Source organism: Strix aluco, chromosome 11 (assembly GCF_031877795.1).
Source record: "Strix aluco isolate bStrAlu1 chromosome 11, bStrAlu1.hap1, whole genome shotgun sequence".
NCBI lineage: Eukaryota > Metazoa > Chordata > Aves > Strigiformes > Strigidae > Strix > Strix aluco.
The window spans coordinates 24,325,142-24,352,199 of record NC_133941.1 but is presented as its reverse complement, the minus strand read 5'-3'; the positions used below and the strand labels follow the sequence as shown (position 1 = coordinate 24,352,199).

Below are 27,058 nucleotides of genomic sequence, written 5' to 3'. Positions count from 1 at the left end.
TTGTTCTGGATTTAAGGAATTAACCTATTTTTTTTGAGATCACATGTATTCTCTGCATCTGTTTTTCACATCTTTAGGTTGAAACATTCCTGAATTTCTTTCTCAAAAGCCTGCAAATTTAATTGGGTGAAGAAATCTTTTCTTCACTTTACATAATAATTTAAAGATACTATTATGTCTCAAATCAAACTTTTATTATAAAGAAAGCAAGGCACATTGTAATACTTAACTGTGCTGTATAATACTCTACAGTTAACAAAAAATCTTCTGTACAAAGTTAAAAATATGAAAAAATATCAAGGAGGTTCTATGATAAAAGAACAGCAATATTTCTCAGCTGTTGCAGAGGAAGAGAGATTGGCTTCAGAGGAATTTATTCAGATATGTTTTTTATCATCAGAAATGGAGCTTTGGCAGCAGTGGCTGAGAACTTGTCCCCCCGAATGGCCTCTGTACCTGCTCCCTTCCTGCCCTGTGTGCAGGACAGGGTGCTCAGGGAGCACTGTGCCATCTCCCATGGAGCAACCTCTGCCCACAGGGCAGCAGCCGGGGGAGAGGGAGGCTGGTGGGGCAGGAAAGCAGGAGTTAGTGGGTTACCTGCTATGAAATCCTTTGTTTTATCAATGCCTGTGTAGGTACATCAGGGATGGGAAGCAGGTGTGACAGGATCAGTGTCAAAAGAATTTGAGCTGTTTTGGAAACAGGGGAATCTAACAGAGCCTCTGTGAAAATACAGCTTCAGGTTAAACTGCCCTTAGGCTTTTTCTTCCCCCTGCATGGGTTGTTTCTGCAGAGGCTGTTCCTCTTGGTGGTCAGACGTCGAAAGCGTGGTCCCATGTGGTATTAAGGCAAGACTGATTCACAAGAGTGAGTTCCTAATATTCCTTCCTCTCAGAATTACTGTGAACATACATGGGAAAATGTGGTAAAAGCTGATGTTGGAGAGCTTTGTCTACATGCAGAGGCACGGTTATATAATGTGGATATAAAGGCCAAGTACTGTTGTCTGCTAGCAAATTGTAGGACGACTAAAATGTGACCATTTAGGAAAGGCAGGCTCGACATTTAACACCAACACATGAAGCAAGGGGAATGTGATTATTCCAGACTTTGATCCCCAGATGTTTGCATAATATTCACCCCTCTTTAAACACAGCAGAGGGGAAATGCAATTCAGGAAAGAGTTAATTAAGGTCTTTAGATGAATGAGCCATGTGAGTGGCACTGCCTCTGTGTGTCAGGTACACCGAGGGCTCTCTGCCCTGCTGGTTCCCCTATGGGCGGGTTGTCCTTATGGGCTATACAGTAGCCTTGAACCTGATACACACCCAGCTGGTGTCAGGTTGAATTTGGTCACTCTTGGAAAGCATGTTGTACTGATCTGATTTTTTGTTTTTTTCTGGGAGGTAAGGAAGGAATAATGTAATGTCAGTGCAGCAGAAAATTGAGAAGGCACTCCGAGTATTTTCCAAGGGGAGATAAACTGTATGACTGGATGCTTGCAAGAGGGGTGACTTGAGGACTCAGCAGGGCATGGAGGGAGGAGAGGAATGAGGGGTTAGGATAAATGGATGGTTGTAGAGAAACCCAGGAGCTGGGAGCTGTGGGCAGCGTGCAGTCAGAGCAGAGGATGCCTTCCTACACCATCTATCGTGGGATTGTCTGAATACTGTCCTTGCTCCTTAACCTGAGCTGAAGCTGGCTTGATTCTTTAATGTGAGATGGGGCTTGGAAGATTTCTTCCCTCGGGGTAATGTTTTGCCTGGATTACTCTTTCTTCTTGTCTGTGCTACATTTGTAGTGAATCAGGGAAGAACTCTGAGCCCTCTCTGCCTTTCTGGTGTGACACAGGATTTGTGCTGCTCTTCAGTTGTTTTTCTGAGCAGCACCTCTTCTCACTCATCACCTGCCTTGCCGTGGTGGGAAATGAAAGCAGGCATCTCATGCACAAAGCAGTGGTGCTGGGGGGGAATGCTAACGAGTGAGCTTGCCCAGGTGGCATGGTTGTGAACACAGTCACTGGGAAAGGAGGATGCCCTGATGAGAATGAGCAGCACAATCCCCTCTGAGGTGTCAGTTTAGGAGGGCATCTAATAGGGATATATGAGCCTCTTCAAACCTTTCTGAGTAACTCTTTCTGTTTAAAGATTAATAACCCAAGTACTCCAGTGTCTATAGGCTTTTCTGGATTTTTCCTCTAATTGGGATGTCTTGTCCTGTGATTCTAAGGCAGAGCACCAAGATGCCCAGAAGGTTTTCCAGAAAATGGATTAGAGCAGTTATTGTGTTCTAGATTCCACAGAAACTAAATCACCAGCTCAAAGTTTGAATAGTCTTATTAACCTCAACTGACTGACCATTGAAATGCTGTCAATTTTTCAGATTTAAGATTAATTAAAAATCTGTGAAACACCTACTGAGTCTCTGCTCTTCCCAAAAGCAGGGATATGTATCAGCAGAGGGGCTGTAAACCGTGAACTCTGCTTTCAGTTGTGTTCCCCAATCTCCCAGTCTTAATCTACAAAATGTTGGACAATTCCCTTGGATAGCTAATAGCATGCTATCTGGTGCAAACCACTTCATCCATCTTGCTTCAAAGATGTGCACAGGTCAGTCAGAATCCAGGATGTAGTTACAACAACAAGCAGAGAGTACATGACTGGTAGTGAGAAATGGTTTGTCCAGTTTGGGGAGGAGGTGACTGAGATAAAGATATTGAAGATAAAGGTATTTGAAGAATAGTACCTGAAAAAAACCCAAAAGCCTACTTAAAGGAGGAGTTGAATAAATGATTCTTCATGCCCACTATAAATGAAACTAGGGAGTTGTAGGTTGGACAAAAGGGAGAACTTTCCAACTAAGACCAGTTAAGCATTGACAGATATAGCCCTAGGGAGTGTCACTGGAGCTGGTGTACGGGTCTGTCAGGAATAATTCAGAAATCATTGCGCCTGTCTTGGAGCAAGGGAGTAGACTGGTGATATTTCCTGGTGACTTCCAGACCCACTTGCTGCACAATTCTTTTATCCTATGCTGTGGCATTGGTCACATTCAGGGTTACAAGGTTTGCGTTTATATTGATATGGTGAGTCCTGTGAGCACTGTTATTTCAATCAACACATAGTTTATGTAAGTTTGGTTTAGTTTGGTAAGGAGCCAACCTAAACTGAACAGTCATATGTCATCTTTAAATTGAGCTGTTGGCAAGTTATATTTGCACTTATTTAATTAAGAGGGCCTTGAACTGGTTTCAGATAGCATAAGGGCTATGGTGCAACTTCAAATTTATAAACTGTTTTTAAGCAAAATGTCATTCTGTGCAAGTAAATGTCCAACTTTCTCAGCATGCAGAGATGATCACAGTGCTTCAGCAGCTGAGATGCTGAAGCCTCAGAGCAGAGGAGCCAGCAAGGGGAGCGGACAGCATCATTGCATGGCCCTGGCTCTTCGCGTTTCACCGTTCCTCTGGTGCTTACCTTCCAGCCCAAAGCGATGAGGTCATACATGAACTAATTTTGTCATCCTTACTTTGCTGAGCTTCATTTTATGGCTGTAGAAGTGGTAGTAGAGTGTTCTCTGTAGATGTTGACATTTCCTGCTGTCTTTCTGATTTTAAGTAGCCTATGTGTGTTGATTCTTTTTCCTTTTTTTTTAAATGACAGGGCTGGAAAATTTTTCAGTTGGTGCTTCTACAACTTCATTTGAAAGGGTAACTGCACACAGTATGGCAAGCCTGCAGAATGAAGGAGCCTTTTCTTGATAGTTTCTAGAAATGCCGTGTCTGAGCATTTGCCAAGGTTGCTGTTTGTGAGCACACAATCTTCCTGAGGATGGTGTATCAAGTGGCTTGTGAGATTCTGCTTGGTGTGATCTGAGAACTTAGAACTGGTGCCTATACCATCAAAACATACATGGTCGGTTTTGGTCATAGAACTAAAATGCAATGTTTAAATCTCAACGAAGCATTAATGTGTAATTTTTGGTTGAGGCTAAAACACTGAGGTTAATGCTTGGTTTTCCACGATGCCTCATCTCTTGAGAGTAGGTTTCCTGTTACTGGCTGGATGCACATTTAGTGAAGCAACCAAGTAAACAGACTAGAAGAAATCATTGGTTATTAACTTAAGGTGGGTTAAGAGAAACAATAGTAATAACAAAAGAGAAACAAATCTGATTTGTTATAGTGGTAATCAGCTCTAAATTGGTTCCTGTAGTATCTTTGTGTTGAAGAGGTTTTTTGTGAAATAATAAAACTTTATTGGAAAGATTATTGCTGTTTTTACTAGGCATTATTTTAACACACAGTATTGTTTCTGTAAGGACACAAAATGTGTGTGTTTGTCCTTCTCCCTTCCTGTCTTTGTGTTGAAATTATATGCTGCTTCTTTCTTCTAAAGCTTTGATATAGTGCAAGAATTAAATGGTGTTCCTGTTGTGGCAAAGGTTTATGTTTGTGAGCCATCTCATCAATCACACCTGCTTTCCTTCTAAATGTTTCCTATAGTGAGAACATCTGTTTAGGAGAATACCACCAATCCCTGTGGGATGACTTTCCATATGCTCCTGTTTCAGGATAAAATTAAACCAATGGACCTTGACAGTGTTTTCTTAACCAAAAATGGGTCTTTGTGCTTCTGTTAACAGAACATGAACAGTATTATTTAATAATGGCATGAATCACTTCTACTAGTGCTATTCTGGAGAGCAATGCAGTGTCTATGTGACTTGAACCGTTCCTTTGCACATGAAGGCAGATGGTGTTAAACAAGTCAGATAAGTGTCATATGTCCAATCTGGTGCTGCCTGGCATACTAACAGGGTAATGATTTATAGGATTGAGAGCTTGGAGGTATGGTTACCACCAGAAGGAAGAAAACAACCCAGTACATATTCCTGCAAGACAAGCAGAGCTGTCAAGTGCCCAAGCTTCCTTTGGTATCTCCCCTTCCTGAGCCTGTAAATTTTTGTCTGGAAAATGGAGGGCTTGACTGCGCAACGTCAAGGGATCTGAGCAAGCGGCCAGTTAGTTCAGACTAATTTTCAAGTGGTTCAGCGTTAGGCTGTATGTGCACCATAAATCCAACATCTTCTGGGTAATTAGGCTTTCAGGGTGGGCTCTGGCCAGCTGCGCTGCATGTATGTGGATAGTCCTGTATGGAAATCTTGCCGAAAAGGATGGCCCAAATGAGTTCAGACTGCCTGTGACTTCTCCCTGCAGCTGTCTCATCCTGCAAAATTGTGATGTGGCAAAATTAGCATCTGTAAAACTCTTTGTGGTCCTGGCGTGGCTGAGAAATGAAGACTAATGTATTGCATGGTGTTTATAATAAAGGTTTCATTTGGAAACTAGTACGAAGGCTCAGAAACCCCTCACAGCTTTCATGAGTGAAGCCCATAGTGTGCACACACTAGGATAAACAGCTGCCAGGTTGCAATTTTTAAATTTTTTTTAATGTGTTTTCTGAACTTTTTTGTACACCAGCGTGAGCTGAAAATAAAAGCGCAAACTGCTGTTTCTGATTTCAGTTGTGTGGACTGAAACTGTGGCATGTGCTTTGAACTTGTGTACAGTCAACTGTGAATGAGTATGTGGCCTTGGGTTTTAATGTGCTGATGAGTTTTAGACAGCCCTGCCCTCTTATGTAAGCTTTTAAGGTATTTGCATGCCTTATTTGTGCTATTTATCACGGTATCTTATCTGAATTTACTATGCAATTATACAAAAAGGGTATGTTGGTAGGGTTTGGGAGGAACTGGGCAAGTGATTGGGCAAGAACTGATGACAAGACACTTCAGATCACTCTACTGATGAGTTGAGTTGGACTCAGACTGAATTCATTCATCCTCTGTCTGCTGTACCTTGCATTAATCCAGGTTTTACTGAAATCTCTAGAAAATCTGTAGAAGAATAAACTATAAGAGAATTAATTCAAACATAAAGTGGGATTTTTAATACTTAAAGGGCTGAAAATATTAAAATTGAGACCCATTAATGCACATGCAGAGACTGAAATATCTTCTTAGTGCTATTTCATGGAGGACAGATGGTATTCCTTCAGAAATTCTGAGCAAAAGCATCTTATGCAAAACACTGTTCATGACCTGCTCTTCCACATGAGCATGGTATCTCCATGGTCTGAGATGATGAGGTGTGATGCTGCGTCAGGGGAGGGCAAGGCTGCCTGGTGCCAGCCAGACTAAGGCTGCACAGTGGGGAAAGGCAAAGCTGAGGGAGTGTTGTAGAAATTATGCTATATAGAAACAATTATTTTATTGAGAGAGGTGTAAATAAATCATTTGAGTATCTGTTTTGCTTTTAATTTTAGTAATGGTCTTGAATATTTTCCTGCAATGATAAATCCTATAACATTTCTTTGTCCCAGGGTAGGGCATTTGCTAGTAATGTCCTGTGATACGTGGTTAAATCCTGCATTCTTTTTTTTTTTCAGTCTACTCTGCAGACATCTGTGCTTTCATTTTTCTGTATGAGTACCACTTTCCCCACGACTGAACAATAACTTGTCAACCGATGAAGCCCTTCTGTGTACTCACCTGTCACTTATCCTGGGGACTGTGGGAAACACAGTTCCAGGATTTACAGCCTTTACTGTGAGCGTCCATTACTGCTGACGATTCAAAAAATGTCTTACTCAAATTGCTGGTTCTCCTTCACTAGTAATTAAGCTGCTGTTTCATACTAGGAGAAAGCTTTCATGCTATGCAAGCCACAGGGACTTCAGAGAGACCAGCATTTGCAGTCTTAAAAGGGCATATTGATTGGTCTTTATTAATAGGAAAATCTCCAAGGAGAGATGAAATACGTGAATTTTGGAGAGTTTAAAGCATTTTAAAATCATATGAAAACTAGGCAGAGATCCCAGGTCACTTTTCATAACTTCTAGTCAAGTTTTTCACTACGCTGTATTTTGTGTTTTGTAGGCACTTAACTTTTTACTGAGCAAAGAGATCCTTCTTTAGAAAAAAAATAATTTATTTTTTAACTCCTTAATGTAAGTGTTTAGCAGTAATATTATTCATCTGTTGAATACAGAAGCATTTTGTTAATGTGTATTGAACCAAATGGATCTTTCCTAAGTTTTGCAGGCAGTGTAACTTGTCTTTAAGAAAAACAACCCCAAGCAATCAAACAAGGTGATGTCACTCAAATTGATACTTGTATGCACCGTTGTTTTTTTCTTTAGTTGTTTCATTTGAAGTGATTTTAGCCTTTTTATTTACTGAAATTAGAGGAGGGCAAACACTTCTATCGTGTTGTTTCTCCGTGGGTATGTATAACACCTTCAGTTCTGTAGTGCCTTGTGTGCTTGAAGTCAAACACTAGCCCAACTGAAAAGAGCTTTTATTTGCTTTGTGTGGGTACACATCATCACAGAGTGTGCAAGATAGCCAAGAATAGCGTCATCCTTATATAGCCACTTCTCAGGGGAGTTTGTAGAATAAAGCCGGCTTTTGCAGATTTTTCCTGTTTTCAGGAATGTCTGTCGGCAGTATCTTCTCCTTGTACTACTCAATGAAATCTAAGTGTGAAGCTCAAACTACCAGGCCATTCTTTTCCATAACCTAATTTACCCATTTTGAAAGTCTTTTAAGTATTCTTAAGCCAACTGTATCCCAGGCTGCACCAGTGTGACCAGCAGGTCGAGGAAGGGGATTCTGTCCCCCTGCTGGTCTCTGGTGACCCCACCTGGAGTCCTGAGTCCAGCTCTGGGGTCCTCAGCACAGGACAGACATGGACCTGGCTGGAGCGGGTCCTGAGGAGGCCACAAAAACGATCAGAGGATGGAACACCTCTCCCGTGGAGAAAGGCTGAGAGATGCGCTTGTGCAGCCTGGAGAAGAGAAGGCTCCGGGGAGACCTGACTGCGGCCTTTCAATATGGAAAGGGGGCTTATAGAAAGATGGGGACAGAGTTTTTAGTAGGGCCTGTTGTGGTAGGAGAAGGCATAATGGGTTTAAACTAAAAGAGGGCAGATTCAGACTACGTATAAGGAAGACATTTTCTTTATGATGAGGGTGGTGAAACACTGGCACAGGTTGCCCAGAGAGGTGGTGGATGCCCCATCCTGGGGAACATCCAAGGTCAGGCTGGACGGGGCTCTGAGCAACCTGATCTAGATGAAGATGACCCTGCTCATTGCAGGGAGGGTTGGACTGGATGGGCTTTGAAGGTCCCTTCCAACCCAAACCATTTTATGGGTCTGTTCCTGAAGTCTTTCATAAAAATATATATAGTGTTTTGTACTCATAGTTTTCTGATCAATATTGCTTTCTGTAGAGTCTCTGAATTTCTGGTACTGTTTGTTAAATACACTATATGGAACACTCCTTGCATCATGTTATAAAATCCATACTTCTGTAGGCTAGAGATTTTAGCTTATTAAACAGCTGTGATCAAGGACTCTGAACACACTAACTTGTAAGATGTATCTATGCTCACCAGGTGTGAATGGGCCAGTGCAAGATAGGGTTTTTGTTTTCGTTAGGATTTTTTTTTGCTTTTCCATTTTTCAAACTCTTGTCATGATGGGCAGGAACTCCTGTCACTAAGCATCACTCGCACTTGTTTAGATTTGGTGCTGCTGACTTCATGTTTTCATAGGTCCTGTCTAGCCAAAATTTGAACTATCTTGTTTGCATTCGTTAACTAGCTTTCAAAATGGTATTCTGGGACCTTAGCCAAGGGCATGTGTCTTGTAACATAACTGTGTCACAGACTTCAAGTCAGGAAGTACCACTGTGATCATCTCATTGAACCTACGTACCTTGGTTCAGAAGAGTTTCTTGGGTGAATCTCTGATAATCCCTTACCCTCTCGTAGATAAATTGTGCAGACTGAATTCCTTAGTCACGGCCCAACTCTTCTGTGATTCTCCCAGCCCATCCTTATAACTGGGTCTGTGCTAAGGGACATGTTGAAAAGTGTGCTCTGCACCGGGAGATGCTTTATGCAGCAGGATAATGCAGCAGATTCTCCTTGCTCCACAATCCTGCTCCAGACTGTGCTTGGCTGTGCTGGCCTCCCTAGGTCTCGTTTAGGGTCACTGCTTAGCAAGGCTGGATTTCCAGCCCCTGCGCTGGCTGACCGGTCTCTGGTCCAGGTTGCACAGGCTCCTCTCAGCCAAGCGTTGTCAGACTGCTTGCATCCAGCTTACACGAGTGTCTTGGTCTCTGTTTGTGGCTTGTTGTCTTTATGCTTCAACACTCCCTTAATTCTTTTCAAAGTGTAAAATGGGCTTTTTTTCACAGCTCTTTATAAAAAATACAGATCACTTAATTAGAAAAAAATCTAAGCCCTGCAGAACCTCTTGAAAATCATCAAGGACATGTATTTTTTTTGTGTAACTTATGTTTTGTGACTGATTGCTTACCCAATTTTTAATCAATTTACGTAAATGGATATTTCCTGTTTCATTCTTAGTCTTTCTTAATGTGAAGCAAATGCATTGCAGAAATCCGAGTTTACTATGTCAATGTTATTATCTTTATCAACCCAAACATATAATCTCATTGAAAAGTGGCCAAGATCTGTTTCTCATAAACCCATGTTGATGTTGCCCTTTCATGCTTTGCTGTTCAAGGGATGGGAAGTTAAATTTTTAGCTGTTAGTATGTTTTAGCTGACAAGCTAGTGTTATTCTTTTGGGCAGGGCTATAGAATATCAAGCTTTGCAGGAGGGTAAAGAAAAAGGAAATATCTTGTTACAGATGTGATGCTTCCAGCTTAATTCTTAACCATTATGGGTTAATGTCCTTTGATTCCTGTATCCTGGCCAGGAGTGAAGCATTTGCCCTTGAGTGTTTTCTAACAGGTTGTCAAGTGGTGTTAGGAATGCACAAAAAGTGACAGCTCTTCTCAGCATTTTAAAAGGTTCCCAAGTAAGACATTTCCAAACTCCATTACTGTATAAGTGTTCAGGAGCTGGGATACCCTAATCTCCGAAGTGTCTTTGTGGCAGTGAAAGGTCCCTGTCCCTATTTTCCAGGAGTGTTGCAAGGACATACAGGGAATGTTTGTTTTCAGTCTGAGTTGATACAGCAGAAAAGATCGCCTGTTGGCTTTTTCCTTCATGTGGAGCAGGGCTGGAACAAGAGCAAAGTGTTCCTGGGGCAGCTCCGGGGCCTCTGAGACTCTTGAATTTTCTGGCAGGAGTTTAAGTTGGGTATTTGCTATAATATAGCCCTCTGCAAGGATTTTTTTTTTTTCAAAACAGAAGGAGCAAGTCATGTCAGAGGACTATTTACCTGTATTCTCTTCTGATGAACTCCCCCAGAAGGTCCCTAGCAGAAAACAGAAGCCAGCTGGGAGGAGGAAGAGTTCAGGATACTGCTGGTTACTGTATCGCTTATCCATAGATCTCCAGGATGCACCATGGAACTCCTTAACACTTTTTTTTGTCCTAGAGATATAAAACATGGGCACAGAAGAATTAAGTGACTAGGTGTAGGTGGCTCAGCAGGCCACAATGTGAGAGAAGGACTGGAAAAGTTTCTCTCCAGGATCCATTAAGCCACTATTAAAGAAAGGTCTGTGCAAAGACCCATCACTTTTCTGTTGCCTAGCTATTTTATATTCCTTTCCCTCAGTATAATTAAATTCAGCGTGTACGTACATAGACACACATGCACTTGTTCAGTCTTACTTGTTTCGTGGAAAAGAGAGACGTGGAAAATTATGAGATGCTGAATTATATTGAAGGCTGCGTGGGCAAGTTTTCCTTGTTCACCTGGCTTATGCACCAAGGCAGCTCTTCTGCAGGAAGAAAATATGTCCAGCTAAATAAAGGCTGCAGTCATTGGGGTGGTAAAGGAGACAGAAGGTACAAGTTGTTCTCCTGCACAGAGAGCTCGAGGTGATTGTTGCAGCCCCAGCCAGCAAGACTGAGGGGACCTCCTGATGTTCTCAGCACTCTCCTGGGCTCAGCTCCACTTTGCTGATGTGTTTTAAGGTCTTCAAGTATTGTGCTGCCTTGGATGGACAGGAACAAGGAAGAAATAGCTTTTAACTCTTCTTTTATGTGACACGAGGTGGTTTTTGTGAGAAGAATGATCAAATTAAATGTGTATTCATCTCTGTGTAAGAACCATGATTTGAAGAACTCTGAAAATATCTCTTTCTACAGTCTGCTACAGGCAGGGCTGTTAAATGGTTCTTAGTCTAGCTGTCTGGTTTGGTGGGGAGCCTTGGGGTGTTTTGGGGTTTTGTTTTGTTTTTTTTTATGAATTTGGAAATATTTGAGGTAGTTTCCTAAAATAAATGTACTTAGTCTGTAATTAGAGACCAAGTGTGAAGGCCTGTTCAGTGGGTATCTTCCAGAATTGGTGAGACTGCCTAACTTGTGGTTGACTAGCGAGTCCAACACAGGTCAAGGGCTTAATTTTGGAGGCAGAAAACATGTTCTGACTCGAATGGTCTCCATTACAAATGTGATAATATAGTTCCTGCTACTGCATTTCTGCTTAAATAAAACCATTCCAAAGGGAATGGTTTGTTTTAAGTGACTTTTCTAAATTAGCGTATTTCACAAATGATAAAAAACTAATATGAAGTGAAAACATTTAATAGTCATTATATAAATGTCACATTTATGTTCTTCCATTCATAAAGTGTCAGCAGACAGAAGCTAATCTGATTTAGCTAGTGCTCAGCTTTGCTACTGGTGCAAAGAAAACTTGAATCATTTACAAAGTATTTTCCTGCAAGTGTAAAGTCATGCAAACGTTTCGTTGGGTCTTAGAAGATTTACCATTTTGACAGATATTTTTGCCATTCAGAATACCTACAGTGCTGGTAGGTACATGTTATATGGCTGCACTCAGGTTACAGTGAAATGGTTTTATGATTTCTGAATGTTTGTGACTGTAACTGAGCATCCTATTCTGCACTTAGGGTTACTGGTGGATTATAGTTAATTTGCTGGTAAGAATATTTCACTCTGTTCACAAACTGAAGTATGGAATTGCTAGGTTATAGCAGGGTAGAAAATGGTAGCAATAATGGAATTAAAATTATATTTGCCTGTTAGAAAGGCAGGACTGAATGCTACACAAGACACACTCAGATTAAATTTGCCAGGGAAGAGCTGAATAAAATTTGCCTCGTTCTGCTAATTCTTTATGCTAGGTGAATTTTGGCTGGCAAAGCTTATTGGCCAAAGGAGCATTAACATTTGCATGCTGAAAGGTAATGTGGGGTAAATAGTGATGTTTTCAGTTCATGTCAGAAGGCTGAGAAAGGTGGTAGTGCTTCTTTCTCCAGCTGGGTCTCCCTGGTGGGCGAGGAACGGCACCCTCTCTTTTTTAGGAAAGACAGCACTTATACTTAGCAAGCACATAGCAAAGAGAAACTGAAGGGGATTTCATACCCATAAAATAAGTTAATTTGAAAATTGCTTTGGAGTAAGGAGAGAAGCTGAAAGAAGAAAAAAAATTGGATGGCTTCTCTCTGCGTGCAAGCGCTGTGCTGCTGTACTGGTCTGGAGACAGATTTTATCTGTCATGTTATACCCATGTTATACTGGGGAACGCCAGCCCTCTGAGGGCAGCGGCATCTCCTCTCTTCCCTCCACACATTTTCAGCTCTCCAAAGATGATTTGTAGGCAGCAGCACTGAAATGTCTCTTTCCACTCTTGCTGTGGTCAAGGCCAGAAGGCCTGAGCCTCCAAGGGATGGCTGGAGACACCTCCTTTGTCTAGCTGTGTGGTGTGGAAAAGTCCGGCACCAAAACAAGGATAACTCATAACCACAGTGATTAAAATTGCAAAGGCATCAGCCATTGTACTTGGAGGTATTTGCATCTTTCTGAGTCTTCCAGCCTGCAACTCGTGCTCTTCCAAACCCCTTAGAAATGAAGACAGAAGTAGGAGCCCGCTGCGGGTGGTACACGGGACCAGGATCATGTGCACATGGGCATTTGCTTTATCTGATTGAGATGTTATGTCTTGTGGTGTTAGACATTTTACATGCCCAAATACTGTGTTTATGGATGACATGAAGTAGGTGAAGGAACACACTTTTTAAAAATAGCACAAACTGTTGCATAAACTTTAATGAATGCTAGGTTCAGAAGTAAATTCCAGAAAATATCAAATTCTCATGACATCTAAAATGTTTTTTGGTGGTTTGGTGTTTTCCTTCTGTGTGACCGGAGTGATCCGGTGTCACAGGGTTTGTCCAGCTTTTTTCACACATTGATTTCATGGCTTCCTTTGAAAAAGTCATTTTGTGAGGCAAGCCTGAACTGTTTTTGGTATTTCATCTAAAATTACAAGCTTATGTGGAACCTGTGAAGCACTGGTAATTAAGAGAGTTAATGGGGTGCTACCTGCAATTAAGTCAATTGCTTGTGACAAGAACTTTTTTGTTTAACCATAGGTTATCATAGTGCAGTTGTGTTGGGAGGTTTTCATCCGTAAAACATGGTCTCTGCCCATGGTGTTGGGTTTCTTAGATGTTCTCATGGCTCTTAAGTTGAGATTTGTTATTTGAGATGTTGATTCCCCTTCCTCGTGCACCTTGCAGGACAAGTTTTTTAGGTTCTGATGTTCAGTAGAAGGTGTGAATCTCCTCGTTCCTCTGCCACAAGACTTTGATATATCCCATAAGCAATTTAAAAAGTAGCAAGCTGTGCTTGCATCCAGCAAAAAAGCAAGCTCAGCCTTTTCTACAGTGCCAGATTTAGCCATCAAGATCTGAATTCAGCTCCTGATTTTCTCTAGATGTGTAGCAACAACTCAGACAAGTAAATCTCAGCCTGTTCGTAGCTCCTGCTCATTGAATTGTGAGCATCCTTGGGGTAAGGGCTGCTTTTTATGCATTTGTAAAATGAGTTACCACTGGGAAACTTCACTGTGCTTCACTAATACAGCTAACAAATAGCAGGCTGTAACTTCACCGAGGGTGACTTAGTGAAGAAGAATGTTGGCTGAATGCTGATACATAATGAAGCTGTAAATTTTTTTCCTGATTTGCAAGTTGTCTAATGGCATCTGCTGTTTGTTCACAGAAAGCAGATTTTCTCCTTTAAGATCACTTTAAATGATATGTGCTCATAATTGAATGTACAGGGTGTGGGAATAAAAGGTCCTAAATGCTATTAAAAATCTATAGCATAGGCATAATAATAATAAAGGCATAGAGCTGATACATGAGAGCAGCTATGTCGGTAATATCTCAAGCTCTTCACACCCAACTGTTGTGTGTCTGAGCCTGCATTTGCTCTGTTATGTCTTTGGGAGAAATCCTGGATTCCTCTGATAGTGGATTGGACAAGTCTTAATGTGAAATGCAAAAGGTGATTGCACTAGAAGTTTTCATTTTAAATACAAAGATTGGTTTTATTTTTTTCTTCCAAAATGTGTTATTGTTCATCTTTATTTCTAAAAGCCTTTGAATTTTTAAAATTTGAAAACTTTTGCAAAATCATGACACTTCCCTGAAGAGGAAGTACTGACAAAACAGAATTTAACAAATCAATAGTCATGTGCAGGTACCAGCTAACACCACCTAAGCTCACTGTCAGAGCAAAGCAAGTTCTTGGCTTACACTGCAGGGTGTCAGGGCTGTCTGCTGTCTGTTCCCACCAAGCTGGGTATCTCACTATCAAACTCGTGACTGGAGGGCAGACTAGAACTGCACTTCTGTTCATAAATCCACCATAAACCAGCAGACAGCTACATAGGAGAAAGCTGTCAATGGATCCCACTGCTGATTTCATATCTCAAGGCAATCTCTGATTAGAAGAATAGTTGCAGTACATGAGCAAATGTACAGATTTGGCACTTAAATGTGAAAAAGTAATGATATGAACAGATGTTCATTCTGCTGATTGTAGATATTTGATTTCTGTTCAAGTGTCAGAAGTGTCTCTTCAGTTTCCTTTTCATCACTAATGTGGGTAAGAGATGTTACAGCTTCTGCATGACAGAGGTGAACCCTTCCCTCGTTTGCTGACCTACTGCTCCTACTTGCTTCACCAAACACACCTTAATCTGTTCCAAAATGAGGACTTTGTCTAGTTAGGCAAAATTAAATAACCATCGCTAAATACAGCTATGTGAGTTTAAGCATTTAAAAAAACCCCACCAAATATTTATAGGCTAGCTGGACACAGAAGTACAAGTCCCTAAGCCAAGAAGTCTAGCTAATATATCCAAGTTGTGTGCCAGGGAGGAAGACATGCTCGTACAAGCGTGTGGGCAGGAGAGGGAGAGGGCTTTCAGATGTCCTTTGCTGTAACATGCTAAACAGACGGTGTGAACTTGTGAGGAGGGATCTCTCAAAATAGTAAAGGGCCTTTTCAGAGTGAGGCAGGAGAACTTCAGTTGGCTGTCTGAAACCAGCAGTACAGAGGCCCAGGCTCTACCGAGCATGAGTTTATTCTTAAGTCTGCCACTTATGTTTAAAGCAGTTTAATTTTTTTTTTTTGTTACTGAAAATTCAGGACTTAATAGGAGGAACTTAAACACAGTGAAACTGCACAGCAGCATAGCTTTCTAGTTTGGTAACAGCTGTGCTTCAAACCCTGCTCTTACATGGTTATAGGCATTACTGTGTAAAAAATATCTTTTTGTGTGGTCTTATATTTCTTTCTTTCATCTGATCCCCTCTCCTCAGGGGACAAGGATGTAGTTTATTTCCAAATAAATCTGTTAGCCCCTCAAAAGTAAGTAGGCAAGAAACTTGACCTCAGTTTTTAATCTGTTAGAAATCTTCTAAAGACTCAGGCGAAAGCCAGTCTCTTGCTTGTATAACTTTCAAAGTCTTAGTCAGGCCCCATATGTTACAACCTGGAGGAAATGATGCTTGGGGATGACTAACAGAACATGTTCCTGCTGTTAATTTGGGTGTCATTCCAGAAATTTAATTTGTAAGCTTTCTCTTTCATTTTGTTAACACATTTACTTACTAATTCCCATCTTTGCTGTTCCCCACTAAGGAACTTAACGAAGGGATAAATTTTATGTTAACAAAGAGAAGAATTTGCTTGCCCTGTCTGCAATGAGTAGGGAGAAGCAGAGAGCATATGTGTGTTAGATTAGCAGAAATATGATTTACAGGTAGGAAATTCACTTTAATGTAGCTTCCTGCTGCAAACATCATTCTACTCCAGTCTCTCTGAATGGGTGTGTAATTTACCAAGAGCGAGGCTGTAAAGTACTAATTGGGAATTATTTCTTCCTTCCAGAAAGAAGAGAATAGATTTCAGTGGTTTGATGCTTAAAACTGACCATGCAGTTATCTGATTTGCAACAGCAAAGCTAGGAAAATTAATGAAGAAAAGGTAGTTTACAATTTATAACCTCTTCTTACCACTTGTTTCATATGTTTGTTAGATTGCCCTTCATAGTGAAGGATACATTGTATAACCCCAACCCAATTAATGCTTATTTATCTATAGGAAAGGTGAAATCATGGAGCCCTAAGCCAGACAGGCTGTATATGTGAGCGGACGGTGTTTGTGAGGGGTGATGCTGTGCCCGAGGGACACCGTGAATGCTCACTGTTGGGGTTTATTCCCGCAGAAGCGCTCCGTAAGCACTCAACCACAGGAGCCCAGAGTAGCTGTAACGACAAAATGTCAACTTCTCAGCACAGGGTTAAGGCAGCTGACCGTGGATCAGTGCGGCTGCACTGGGGAATGCCTTTTTAAACCAGCCTGTTTGTAGGCTGCATGGCAGTGGATGCTACCTCCTGTCTGCTTTTGTGTTTTGTGTGACTTCGTGCTTTCATTGCTGCTGGGCGTGGGTCTAGCTATGGCATTGCAGTAAAATAACAGGCAATCGGTGAGATTGCATTGTGCGTGTATTTGCAGAGCTGATACATATGTAGCTCTGAGGGTGAGAAAGCTCGTTGTTCTCTGTCCACTCCCTCTGGTGCTCTGATTCAAGCTGTGCCACCAACGAGGTCTGTACTAAAGCTTTTTTCACAGTTTAAGATGGAGAAACAGGTTAAATGTACAGATTCTTTCTTGGCAGTAACACAAACCCAGCAGCTGTCTTGCTTCTTGCTTGGTTCTGTTTAACTTCAGTTTGCCTAGGAAAGTTGAACCAGCTCAGTGCGATTGCTGTGGACTTCTGAAGATTGAAGTTTGTTTTAGAAACCTTTGAGCTAAGTAGTAGGCCTGAGAAGCTTTCAATTATTTGAAATGGAATTACAGTATTGCCTCCTGAGCTAAGACTTTGTGTCCCAGCAAGGAGGGAAAGAGCCATGAAGTGTGAATGCCTTAAAACAAAGTGTGTAGATATCTGCAAACTAATAGTGATATCTCCCAGATCATATTGAGAAGAAGGTTTTCCAAGATTCAGGTCCCATGTCTTGAGGAAGCTCAGAATAGCGGTAATGCCATAAGTGCAGTGGAGCAGACTGACAGACAAGCTCGTTGCTCAACTTGGTGTGATGCTGCTGTTGCACTTGTGAAACTATGGAGGAGCAGTAACTCAGCATCCCTGAACCTCCTTGTTCAGCTGTGCAGTGTTGTAAACATCTGCTGCGGCAGATAGTGATGGTTGATGACTCCTTGGATGAACCTGGAAACTTGCTTTGTTCCCCTAGATTTTGATAAATCTGGGTTATGCAAAGTGATGCCTTAAATCCAGTTAAATGGATTAGCTTTCTTTGGCATGACCTCTTCAAAGAATCCTATTCCCCATCTTAAAATTTGATGTTCTAAGGTTATTTCAGGTTTACACCCTTACATTCAGCATAAAGATATTTCACCTTGTATGGATTATATGATGGGGAATAAATGCCTGTGATCCCAGTGAAGATTTTTTTGGGGGTTTGGATTAAACCCCAGTTGAGTCATGCAGTTAAATGGGTGTTTTTGCTACTTCAGAGGAGAAAACAGTTCAACTGTTAAGCCCTTTCAGAAACAGCTGATGCTTTGGCCAACGACTCACGTGTCAGGTTCAGCGTGGAGGAATTTAGGGAAGGTTGTCTGAACCTTTGCAGTGCTGGCGACTCCTCCTGTGGCAGGGAACACAGCAGGCAAGGGTGGCTGCTCTGCCCCAGGCCCTGCCTGCACGTCTTCCCTGCCTTTGCCTCCCCATCAAGTGCTAGTACTGGACCCAGGCTTTCTTCTGACAAAGGTGCTCAGCTATTATTCTGATGGGAAAAAAAAAAAAAAATCAGGTTCTTTATACTGTAGTTATAGATAAAACACATATTTATCTTCCAGAATCACTTTGTTGCAATTGCCCAGCTTGCCATCTTAATACTTTGAATTCGGACAACAGCCCAAATGATCTGGCACTGATAATATGTAGAATATACAGAATATGATTGTCTGCTATGTCTGAAGGATACTTTTTAAAGTTAGCCTTAAAGTAGCAGTGGAAAACTTCTCACAGTGCTCAGAAATCTGGAAATGAGAGTCAAGGGGTATGGTATTACTTTTTTTTAATTAGAAGGTTTTTAAAAAACTGCTGGATCTGTGTCACCGCCTTTTCCTTTCTCTGCTAGCCCACACTCTGCTCTTCCTGTCTCACACAAGGGCTTGCTCCTTTTCCTCCTTAATAGTAGTGTGTCTGATTTGTTCTACAGGGCTTAAATTAAGAGGAAACTCAGCAGTAGGGGCAGAAGTGATGGATTTGAAAGCACTTCTCAGGCTCTTCATTCCAGGCTCATTGAACAGCATGCACTTTTTTCTCTTTTTTAAACACAGAAAAACTGCAGTTGCTACAGCGCAGCAGAAATACTGCCGTGCTCTCGGCTGCTGGCGTTCCGGGCATGGGGTGCTCCCCGGGGATCTGGCGCTGGTCCCCCTGGGGCACCCTGCCATGCCAGCCCAGGTGGCTGCTGTTGCTCAGGGCAATGTTAGCTCTGATGCTGCTCCATAAGCTGTAAAGAAAACTGAGAACCTCCTCAGCAGCCATGGTGTAAAAGGGAAATGTTCCCCCCACACGCGCACACCACTGGAGAAGCAGGTTTTCTGTCTTCCAAGAAGAGCCAAACCATCGTTTCAACCTTGGTTTTCCTCTCATGAAGTCTCTGTGTAAAGCTGACTTGTTTGTAGCTGCAGAAATTCTCATTCCCATATCGAGTTGCTATTGCAGGTGAGGGCAGGCTATCAAAATGGCAGTGGCCTGATGCCTGTGCATCTTGGTTACAAACCAGCTGGGTGCCAATTTAATTCAATAGGTAGATGTTCTTATAGATGTGCTTAAGTGAACTGAGAAAAGGAATATGTCTGAGGTTAAAGTATGAACTAATTAATCTTAGTGGTTTGTGAGCCTTTGCCTCTGTAAGAAAGAACAGCTACACAGTTGTGCCTTTTAAAGAATGAAAACCTTTGTCTCTAGGGCAGTGGAGGGAAGTGCTCCCAGCCTAACCAGCTGTCCAGGGGAGACAAACCAGGTGACATGGTGTGGTCTTCAGTAAAACTCCCATTTTGCTCTTTCACATCATCTAAAGAGGCTGGAGCATGCATCTGGGCTGCTTGGTGTAGGGGTCTCCATGTTGCTCATGACGTCCAGGCAGCCCCGAAGGCCTCTGCTGACCCTGTGGTGAGGAGGAGAGGGGTTCTGCGTGCTCCTTGCAGGGTCACTTCACATCCTAGAGTTTGTGGTAAATGCTTCATGACATGCCTCACACTTCTAATCTAAACAAATAAGTATTTCCAAGCCTCTAAGAAGAGGCTGAAGAACAGCTTTAAATCCTTCCTTTGTTAACTTTAAAGAAAAGCCTGTAAAATTAGGCAGAACAGCAAGCAAATAAAAAAATGTGTTTGGTTTTTTGGAGGGTGGTACTGTTTTTAATTTGTCCCTACAGAAATAGGCTACACAGCCCAGTGCTGTTGCCGGGGAACCTCACAGGGTGGTCAGTGCCATCACTGCCCAGGAGCAGTCGTGGCAGTCAGACAGCAGCAGCTTAGTGGTAGAAACACTCTTACCTGGAAATGAAATCCTGTGTGTGTTAACCTCTCAGGTAACGAGCCTCACAAAACCAAAACAAGCAGTATAGAGATGTGTGTTGATCCATCAAGCCACGGATGTGTTTGTTGCCTGAAATATTAATGTGTTGAATAGCACAGACATCTTTGTTCGGAGACAAGTCTTTGTCTTCTTGATACTGGATTCAAGGCGAGTGCCCTAGTTCGTACACACTGCTCATCTCTAGCATAAAAGATTTTATAATTGCTCTTGATACAAGCATAAAACAAGTCTAAAATTCTGAATACCCTAGCAGTGCAGTGCCTTTATTTTTGTTTATTCACTACTAATAATGTCTTATTTTGGATTGTAGGACAGAAAACTCACAAAAGTAGAGAGGCAGAGATTTAAAGAGGAAGCAGAAATGTTGAAAGGTCTACAGCATCCAAACATTGTGAGATTTTATGACTTCTGGGAATCCTGTGTAAAAGGCAAAAGATGCATCGTGCTGGTTACTGAATTGATGACCTCTGGAACACTAAAGACGTAAGTACTGCGCTCCTGGTGAGGAGGCTAAGAATAGCGATGGAAATTTTTAGAAAAATCCTACTTTCATATTCTGAAAAAAGGCATCTCCAGATAAAAAAAAATATAGAGCTGTTCTCTGGTGCCTGTCATTTGTCCCTGCATTTGAACTGCATTGATCTGACAGGAAGAATTTTGGCCTCCATCTCCCTTTCCCTGCTCTCCTGTTTCAGTTACGCAACCAGAAGCTGTTCTCTGGTGTGTTTTATCTTATGCCTGTGATGTTTTAATTTGCCAGGGTGTGTTTTTGTGATTGCTTTTGTGCTTGTATTTGCATGTTTTGTTAGAAAATTCAGATAGAATAGCACTTGAATGGTAGAATCTCTTTTTGAAGCAGAAGGTGCTCTAGGTTATCTACTAAATAATATTAATAGCTTTTGGTACTGACAATCTTGTTAAGGTTGATACAAAGCATTTGGCATAAATTCTGGAACAGATTTTCAGCCCCAATGGGAGCAGTGCTCATCATTGCATATATCCATTGTGCTACTCTGCCAGTGCTTTAGCAGGCTTTACATTTTTTCCAAAATGTACCTTCCCAGTCAGTGTTTTAGGTAAATGGAAAAAATGCAGGTGCATGGTACAGAGGTCAACGCCTTGTGGTTAAAATTAAACTTCCGTGTTCTTCTGATTTGAATATATGAAACATATTCTAAAGCTGCTTTCTGCATAATGAATTGCTGTACTATTAGTCTTGCAAATATTTGGTTGTATTTGCACCAGAAATGCTTATTATTTTTCTCGCTAAAAATGAATGCTCTAATTCCCCCTTTGAAAAGATCTATTCCTTTCAATTTTGTGATATTTCTGAGCCGCTATTATGACATCTAATAAGGGGCTTTTATCCAGAATGGAGTTTCAGCTGCTAAAGCCCCTAGAATCTCTAATAACTCTTCATTTTCTTTGTACCCACTTCTGTGTATGTTTGTGCTCTAGGTATCTGAAGAGATTTAAAGTGATGAAACCAAAAGTCCTGCGTAGTTGGTGCCGGCAAATCCTGAAAGGTCTTCTTTTCTTGCACACAAGAACTCCACCAATAATTCACAGAGACTTAAAATGTGACAACATTTTTATTACTGGACCAACTGGATCTGTGAAAATAGGAGACTTGGGTCTGGCAACCCTCAAGAGAGCTTCGTTTGCCAAAAGTGTGATAGGTAATCCTCCTGTTCTCCTTGGCTTCCTTCTGTTGGTATGGTGGTTGTCTTTTTAATATCTTTCTTTCACATTTTGTATTGGTGGTTTTTTGACTTGTAGGTTGGTATCAGAGATTAAAGTGGTTTTGTGACTGTTCCCTTTATACCACTATAAAAATCAGTAGGGAATGGTATCATGACTTCCTTTTCTCCTTCCTTCTGTATCGCAATGGTAAACCACTTTTTTGGTTTGTTTCGTAATTGAAATATTACTTGGTATCCACAAATCCTTCTCCTCTCTCCTTCTAAAGGAGCAGCAAGGGTCCTCAGCAGCTTGTGTGCATCATCCTCCTGAGAACAGGCTCAGTGCCTGCTGGGGGAGCGGGCAGGAGAAAGAGGAGAGGGAAGAGAAAGAATGCCCTGCTCTCCCGAACAAGGGAGTGCTGCAACAGCCTGGGGAAGCCCCTGGGAAGGCTTCTGCTTCTAGTGATTCTGGGATAGGGACAGATACTTCTGCTGAAGGGAGAGGCAGTAGTGCCCTGTGGAGCTGGGCTTCTCTCCTTTGCAGAGAGGTCACAGGGGAGCTGGTCTGGCTGCAACACCTTATCCCCATTTACTGGGGCATCAGCAAAACAGGCTGCTTCTGCAGGCAACTGCAGAGCTCATCCCTGCCTTGGCACCGTCCTGGCAGAGTTCTGCTGAAACAACATCTGCAATTAATTTAAAATCAGTAGGTATGAAATTTCTACTAGCTTATGCAATAGCTGGTGCACTTAGGTGGTGCCTGTGTGAGGAGTGTTAGAACTTGGGTTTGCTTGAACTGGGAGGACGTTTTCTGAATGACTGTTGGAGGATGCTTTTTCCTTGCAAAAGTTACATTTTATGTTTTCTGTATAAATGTAAAGTCTTCCTGAATTCTCAAACATTTCATGGTGTGTGTTTTTTTACTCAAGCTTCCATAGCAAATCTCCCTTGTTCAGATCTATAGGCGATGGTTTTAGGAAGCTGCAAATTCCTGAGAAATTATGAGTGGGGGCCATTATCATGCATGTGGTCATATTTCAGCTTACAATATCAATGAAACTTAGATTCTAGGCAATTAGTTAGCAAACTGATAGTGACAATCATTGTTCCCTTACTATATGTGAAAATAGTATCCTATCTTTCAAGCAGTGGTTGCTTAAATCATTATTTTAGCATCACAGATTTTCAGATATAATAATTCTTTACAATTACTCCTTTAAGAGTATTGACCTTAATGCTTAGGGGACCCCAGTATCATTGAAGTCAAAATGATAGAAATTTTGGATATGTTGGCTAGGCTACTTGTGAGTCTGCTTAACCTTCTTGATTTTCATGCAATCATGTTGGTTTATATCTTTTAAGTTTCTCTTGGTTTTAACTTCTAATAACTGGTGGGGTTTTTCCTGTTGAGGATCAGTATTTCTTCACTTTTTTTTTTGCAGTATAACAATTGTCCATGGGACATAATGGAATAATATCAGTAATACTAATGCTGGGAATTAATATCAGTAATACCAGTACAAGTTTTTGTAAAATGAGTTGTTACACAACACCGTCAAAGCATGCTCCTGTCTAAAAGAAATCCAGTATGGAAAAGGGCTGCAGGCTGATGGCAGGGTGTCTGCATTCATTTTGGCAATGTAACCAAGCTTATCTTTTTTTGAGTAGTGCTGCTCCAAGGAAAGAATTAGGAGGGCTTGGAAACACTGGTGAGATGAGTAATTCTGCCCCCTCCGTAGATGTAGTAGCTTTAAAGGAATATTAGTAGCTGCAATTTTACATCGGCTCGAACTGAATGAAGTCAGCATGGCTGAGGTCCAGTTTTTCCCTTGCTGCGTTTGTGCCAGCACTGATGCTCGTCTGACCTTGCAGTGTATCTCTGCAGGGAGCCGAGCCAGGGCAAAGCTCCTTCTGCCAAGAGGAGTTGAATAGATGCTGAGTGGCTTTATGTTTTGGTGGTCTGTTTTGTGTAAGAATATTTGTATGTATTCCTTCCCACCCTCGAGGGATGGGGGGGGAAATGTAATTTTCATGCTATTTTGGAATGGTGTCAAGAATTTCATTTGCTTCTTAGACTATCACTTTTTCAGATTTGCTTTAAATGCTCCATAACTCATGAGATTCACTCCTGCCTCTGAGTTTTGTTCCTTCTAAAACAAGGTAGCAGCTGCAAAAAACATTCCCTATGGCGGTTGTTAACCATTTCAGAGCAGCAGCCACTGCCTGTGTGACAGCTGGGAGAAAAACCCGAGGAGCGGGCACTAAGTTGAGCTTTCATGATGTGGGTCTGGCTGATTTACAGAGGCTGAAGGCATGAGTGTCTTTCAGGTGGAAAGAACATAAAGGAGAGATCAATCCTGAATTCTGTGAAATTCACTTTGCAAAAATGCTTGTGCTAAGGCTTGTTTTGTGAGTTAGGCCAAGTCTACTTCAGAAAATATGCAAAAGCAGAGTTTTTACTGACAGACCCTAATTTTGAGAGACTTCCTTTATGTTGCCATTAAAAAAAGAAAAATCCCCAAACATATGAGAACTGGTTTTTCCCAGCATGTGTTCCTTTAATTGCAGTTGTGCTTTTGCTGCTGATAGCGATGCCATAACAAAAATCCAAGGGACAGCCAGGCTGCCTTGGGGACCTGGAGGGCAGTTTGGGTGTGGAGGTGGCTGCTGCTGGGCTGGATGGGCAGAGTTTGGCCTGGTCCTTCATGTGGTCTGAGACGTCTTGTGCTCCTTCTGGCATCCTGGTGTTCATGGCTTGCAGGTCCTCTCCTGTAACACGTGATTGCATTGATCTCTCTTCCTTCATCTTTTCTAAATGTAAAAAGGAAATAAATTAGTCTTGACCCCTAAGCATAAATTACATTAAGAGATATGGTTCCTGGAATAAATTACCGACGTGTTAATTTTTTTCCCTTTGCTTTACAAGACCACACTTTTCAGAGTAGTTTGTGCAAATGCTGCAGGCATAAGTTGCTGCTTGCCATAAAGCTGCAAATTCCCATTATGAAGCAGTAAGTACAGTGCTTCACTTAAAATATTTATCCAGTTTCATCAGATTTCTGTCACCCTAATCCCTGTTGAGTAGGACCTTATTCTGTGAGTAGCCTCATTGATTTGTCCCACTAAACCAGTGACAGAATTAGGTTTAATGTTTTGTGCATGACTTTATAGGTGATTTGTAATACTACTTGCTTTCAAAGTGCTGTCTGTCGAGTGGTTCTTACATATCTCTAGAGGGAAAAAAATGCAAATTTGCATTGATAAAAACAAGGTGAAGGTTCTCGTTTCTTCTCTCCTTTTCACCTTCATAACTCTGTACACATTCCTCTCTCCACACAGAAAAAACATTTCATGACTTCTAGTATGATCAGGCAGTATGCCATATCTCATTCTCGTTCATTTTTGAAATTTTGATGCTTTTTTCTCTTCTCCCTTGTATTATTACCAGGGAGCCATGGATATTTAAGTGTATGTGTTGATTTTGGGTTTCTTCCCTGGAGAATGCTTGAGCTTATTGTAGTTGCTTCCCTCTTTTGAAAAAGTCTTGCATGCACCCTTACACAGCTACAATAGGCAAAAAAGATTGTGGTTTTATAGGCAAAAAAGATTGTGGTTAAAGCCATTTGGACTTTATCAAAAACTTACTTTCTTTTGGTGCATGTCTGTGTAGGTACACCAGAATTCATGGCCCCGGAAATGTATGAGGAACACTACGATGAATCTGTGGATGTCTATGCGTTTGGAATGTGCATGTTGGAAATGGCTACCTCAGAATACCCTTACTCAGAATGCCAGAATGCTGCTCAAATTTACCGGAAAGTAACCTGTGTGAGTAAGCCTCCTTAATTTGTATTGGCATTTTGTAATTTGAAGGTTTACAAAATGGATTTCAGCGAGGTGTCAGAACTGTGAAATGTGTAGTGTGTTGTAGAATTTGAGGTGTCTGAGCTCTGGTTAATGCAAACTTGTTGCAAGTTTATTTGTAAGCTTGTAATTCCATGGCTGGATTGTGTTTGACTGTACTGCAGCTGCATAAAATATTTTCAGTAATCTTTGTGGCTGCTTTTTGTTTCTATCAGCCAAAAATACATAAAACTTGAAGAATGAGCAGGGAAAAATCTTTGCTCTAGTCTTGCCTTCTAAATGGAGATTTTTCAGACTCAATCAAGTTTCCCACAAAGCTAAGAGGACTAACTTTTAGGTTACAGCCTAAATATTTATATGGTGAAGGATGTTTGATTCAGATTTCCAGCACAGATTCTCTCTGTATGTGTAAGAAATTATCTGAAGATATAAAAGGGAAAAGATAGCACTATTTTGGAGTCAGCCAGAGGAGCTTTATATCTGCACTTTAGAACTCTGCGAGGTCTGGTAATCCCCAGACAGGAACCATGGAAATGGGTTTTCTGCATTTTCAGGTGAGGTTAGGCTGGAAGAGAAGTCAATCTAAAATAATCTCTACACTGAATAAAATACCCTCTCCAACATTCTCCCCTCCAGATGATAAATGTATTTGTCTCCATGAGCTGTACTGCAAATGCCTGAAAAACTCCTGAGTCAATAAGATGCTATCAGATTGCAGATCACTGACTGCAGAGAAATGAGACTTGCTAAAGGCTTTGGCAGCTGTGGTTATATTCTGTTCTACCTGGTTAAGTGAAACCAAGAGTTACAGGAGTATTTTTTCAGGATGATTGTTAGACTGGTTTGTCAAAGATTTTCCCAGGAGCTTCCTTCCATCTGGTTGCTACAAAAGAAGATAGTGTGTTGTGTGGATTAGCACTCGTGTATCACCAGGAAGTGCAATCTGCACGCTTGGGATGTGAAGAGGCTAATCCGCAGAAGAAAGCTGCGCTAAAATTTGCAAAGATTAACTACAGATAAGGTTGCTTTTATTTCTTTGATCTATAAGGTAGAAAGAGTAGTTAGGCTTACATAGTAGATTGAGCGGATCCATCTCTCAGTGTCCAAAAGTGTGGTCCCAAAATTAGTTTGTATTCCTCTTATCCAACTGCTTGTTATGAGCAAAAATCTTCCCAAGCAAAACTTATTACTAAGTGGTTGATTTTGAAAGGTACTTAAGACCACTTGCCTTCTCAAAGAGTTTTAGTGAATCAGACTAGTACAAGTATGGTTCTGTGAAATCCTGCAGTCAGCAAACGCTGCTCGAGGTCAGAATTGCATTTTCTGATTTGCTGTATGCTAATCTGTCACAGTGGGTATAGAGATGGTTTCATCAGATACCCAAGCACTCACATGTGCCAGGTGATGGGTTTATGTGCAATTTAACTTTTATAGGTATAGTTTATATTGTTCAATATATGTCTCTACCCACCACTGAGGACTGGGATGCTGGGAATGGTGCTCTTGTAGACTGCTGTGCTAACCAGCTGTGATGATGCTAACCTGATAGGAGAGGGAGGA

The 27,058-nt window shown here is 41.4% G+C and overlaps 1 protein-coding gene across 12 annotated transcripts in view; it reads left to right on the top strand.

Annotated features, from left to right (window-relative positions):
• Window positions 1-27,058, top strand: part of WNK2 (WNK lysine deficient protein kinase 2) — a 114,479-nt gene that overhangs the window by 18,966 nt on the left and 68,455 nt on the right. For all 12 annotated transcript variants that reach the window (XM_074836747.1, XM_074836745.1, XM_074836744.1 and 9 more), the window contains exons 3-5: window positions 20,263-20,435; window positions 21,411-21,631; window positions 25,305-25,462. In XM_074836747.1, the coding sequence (XP_074692848.1) occupies window positions 20,263-20,435; window positions 21,411-21,631; window positions 25,305-25,462 (552 nt within the window). The remainder of the gene's footprint in view (window positions 1-20,262; window positions 20,436-21,410; window positions 21,632-25,304; window positions 25,463-27,058) is intronic.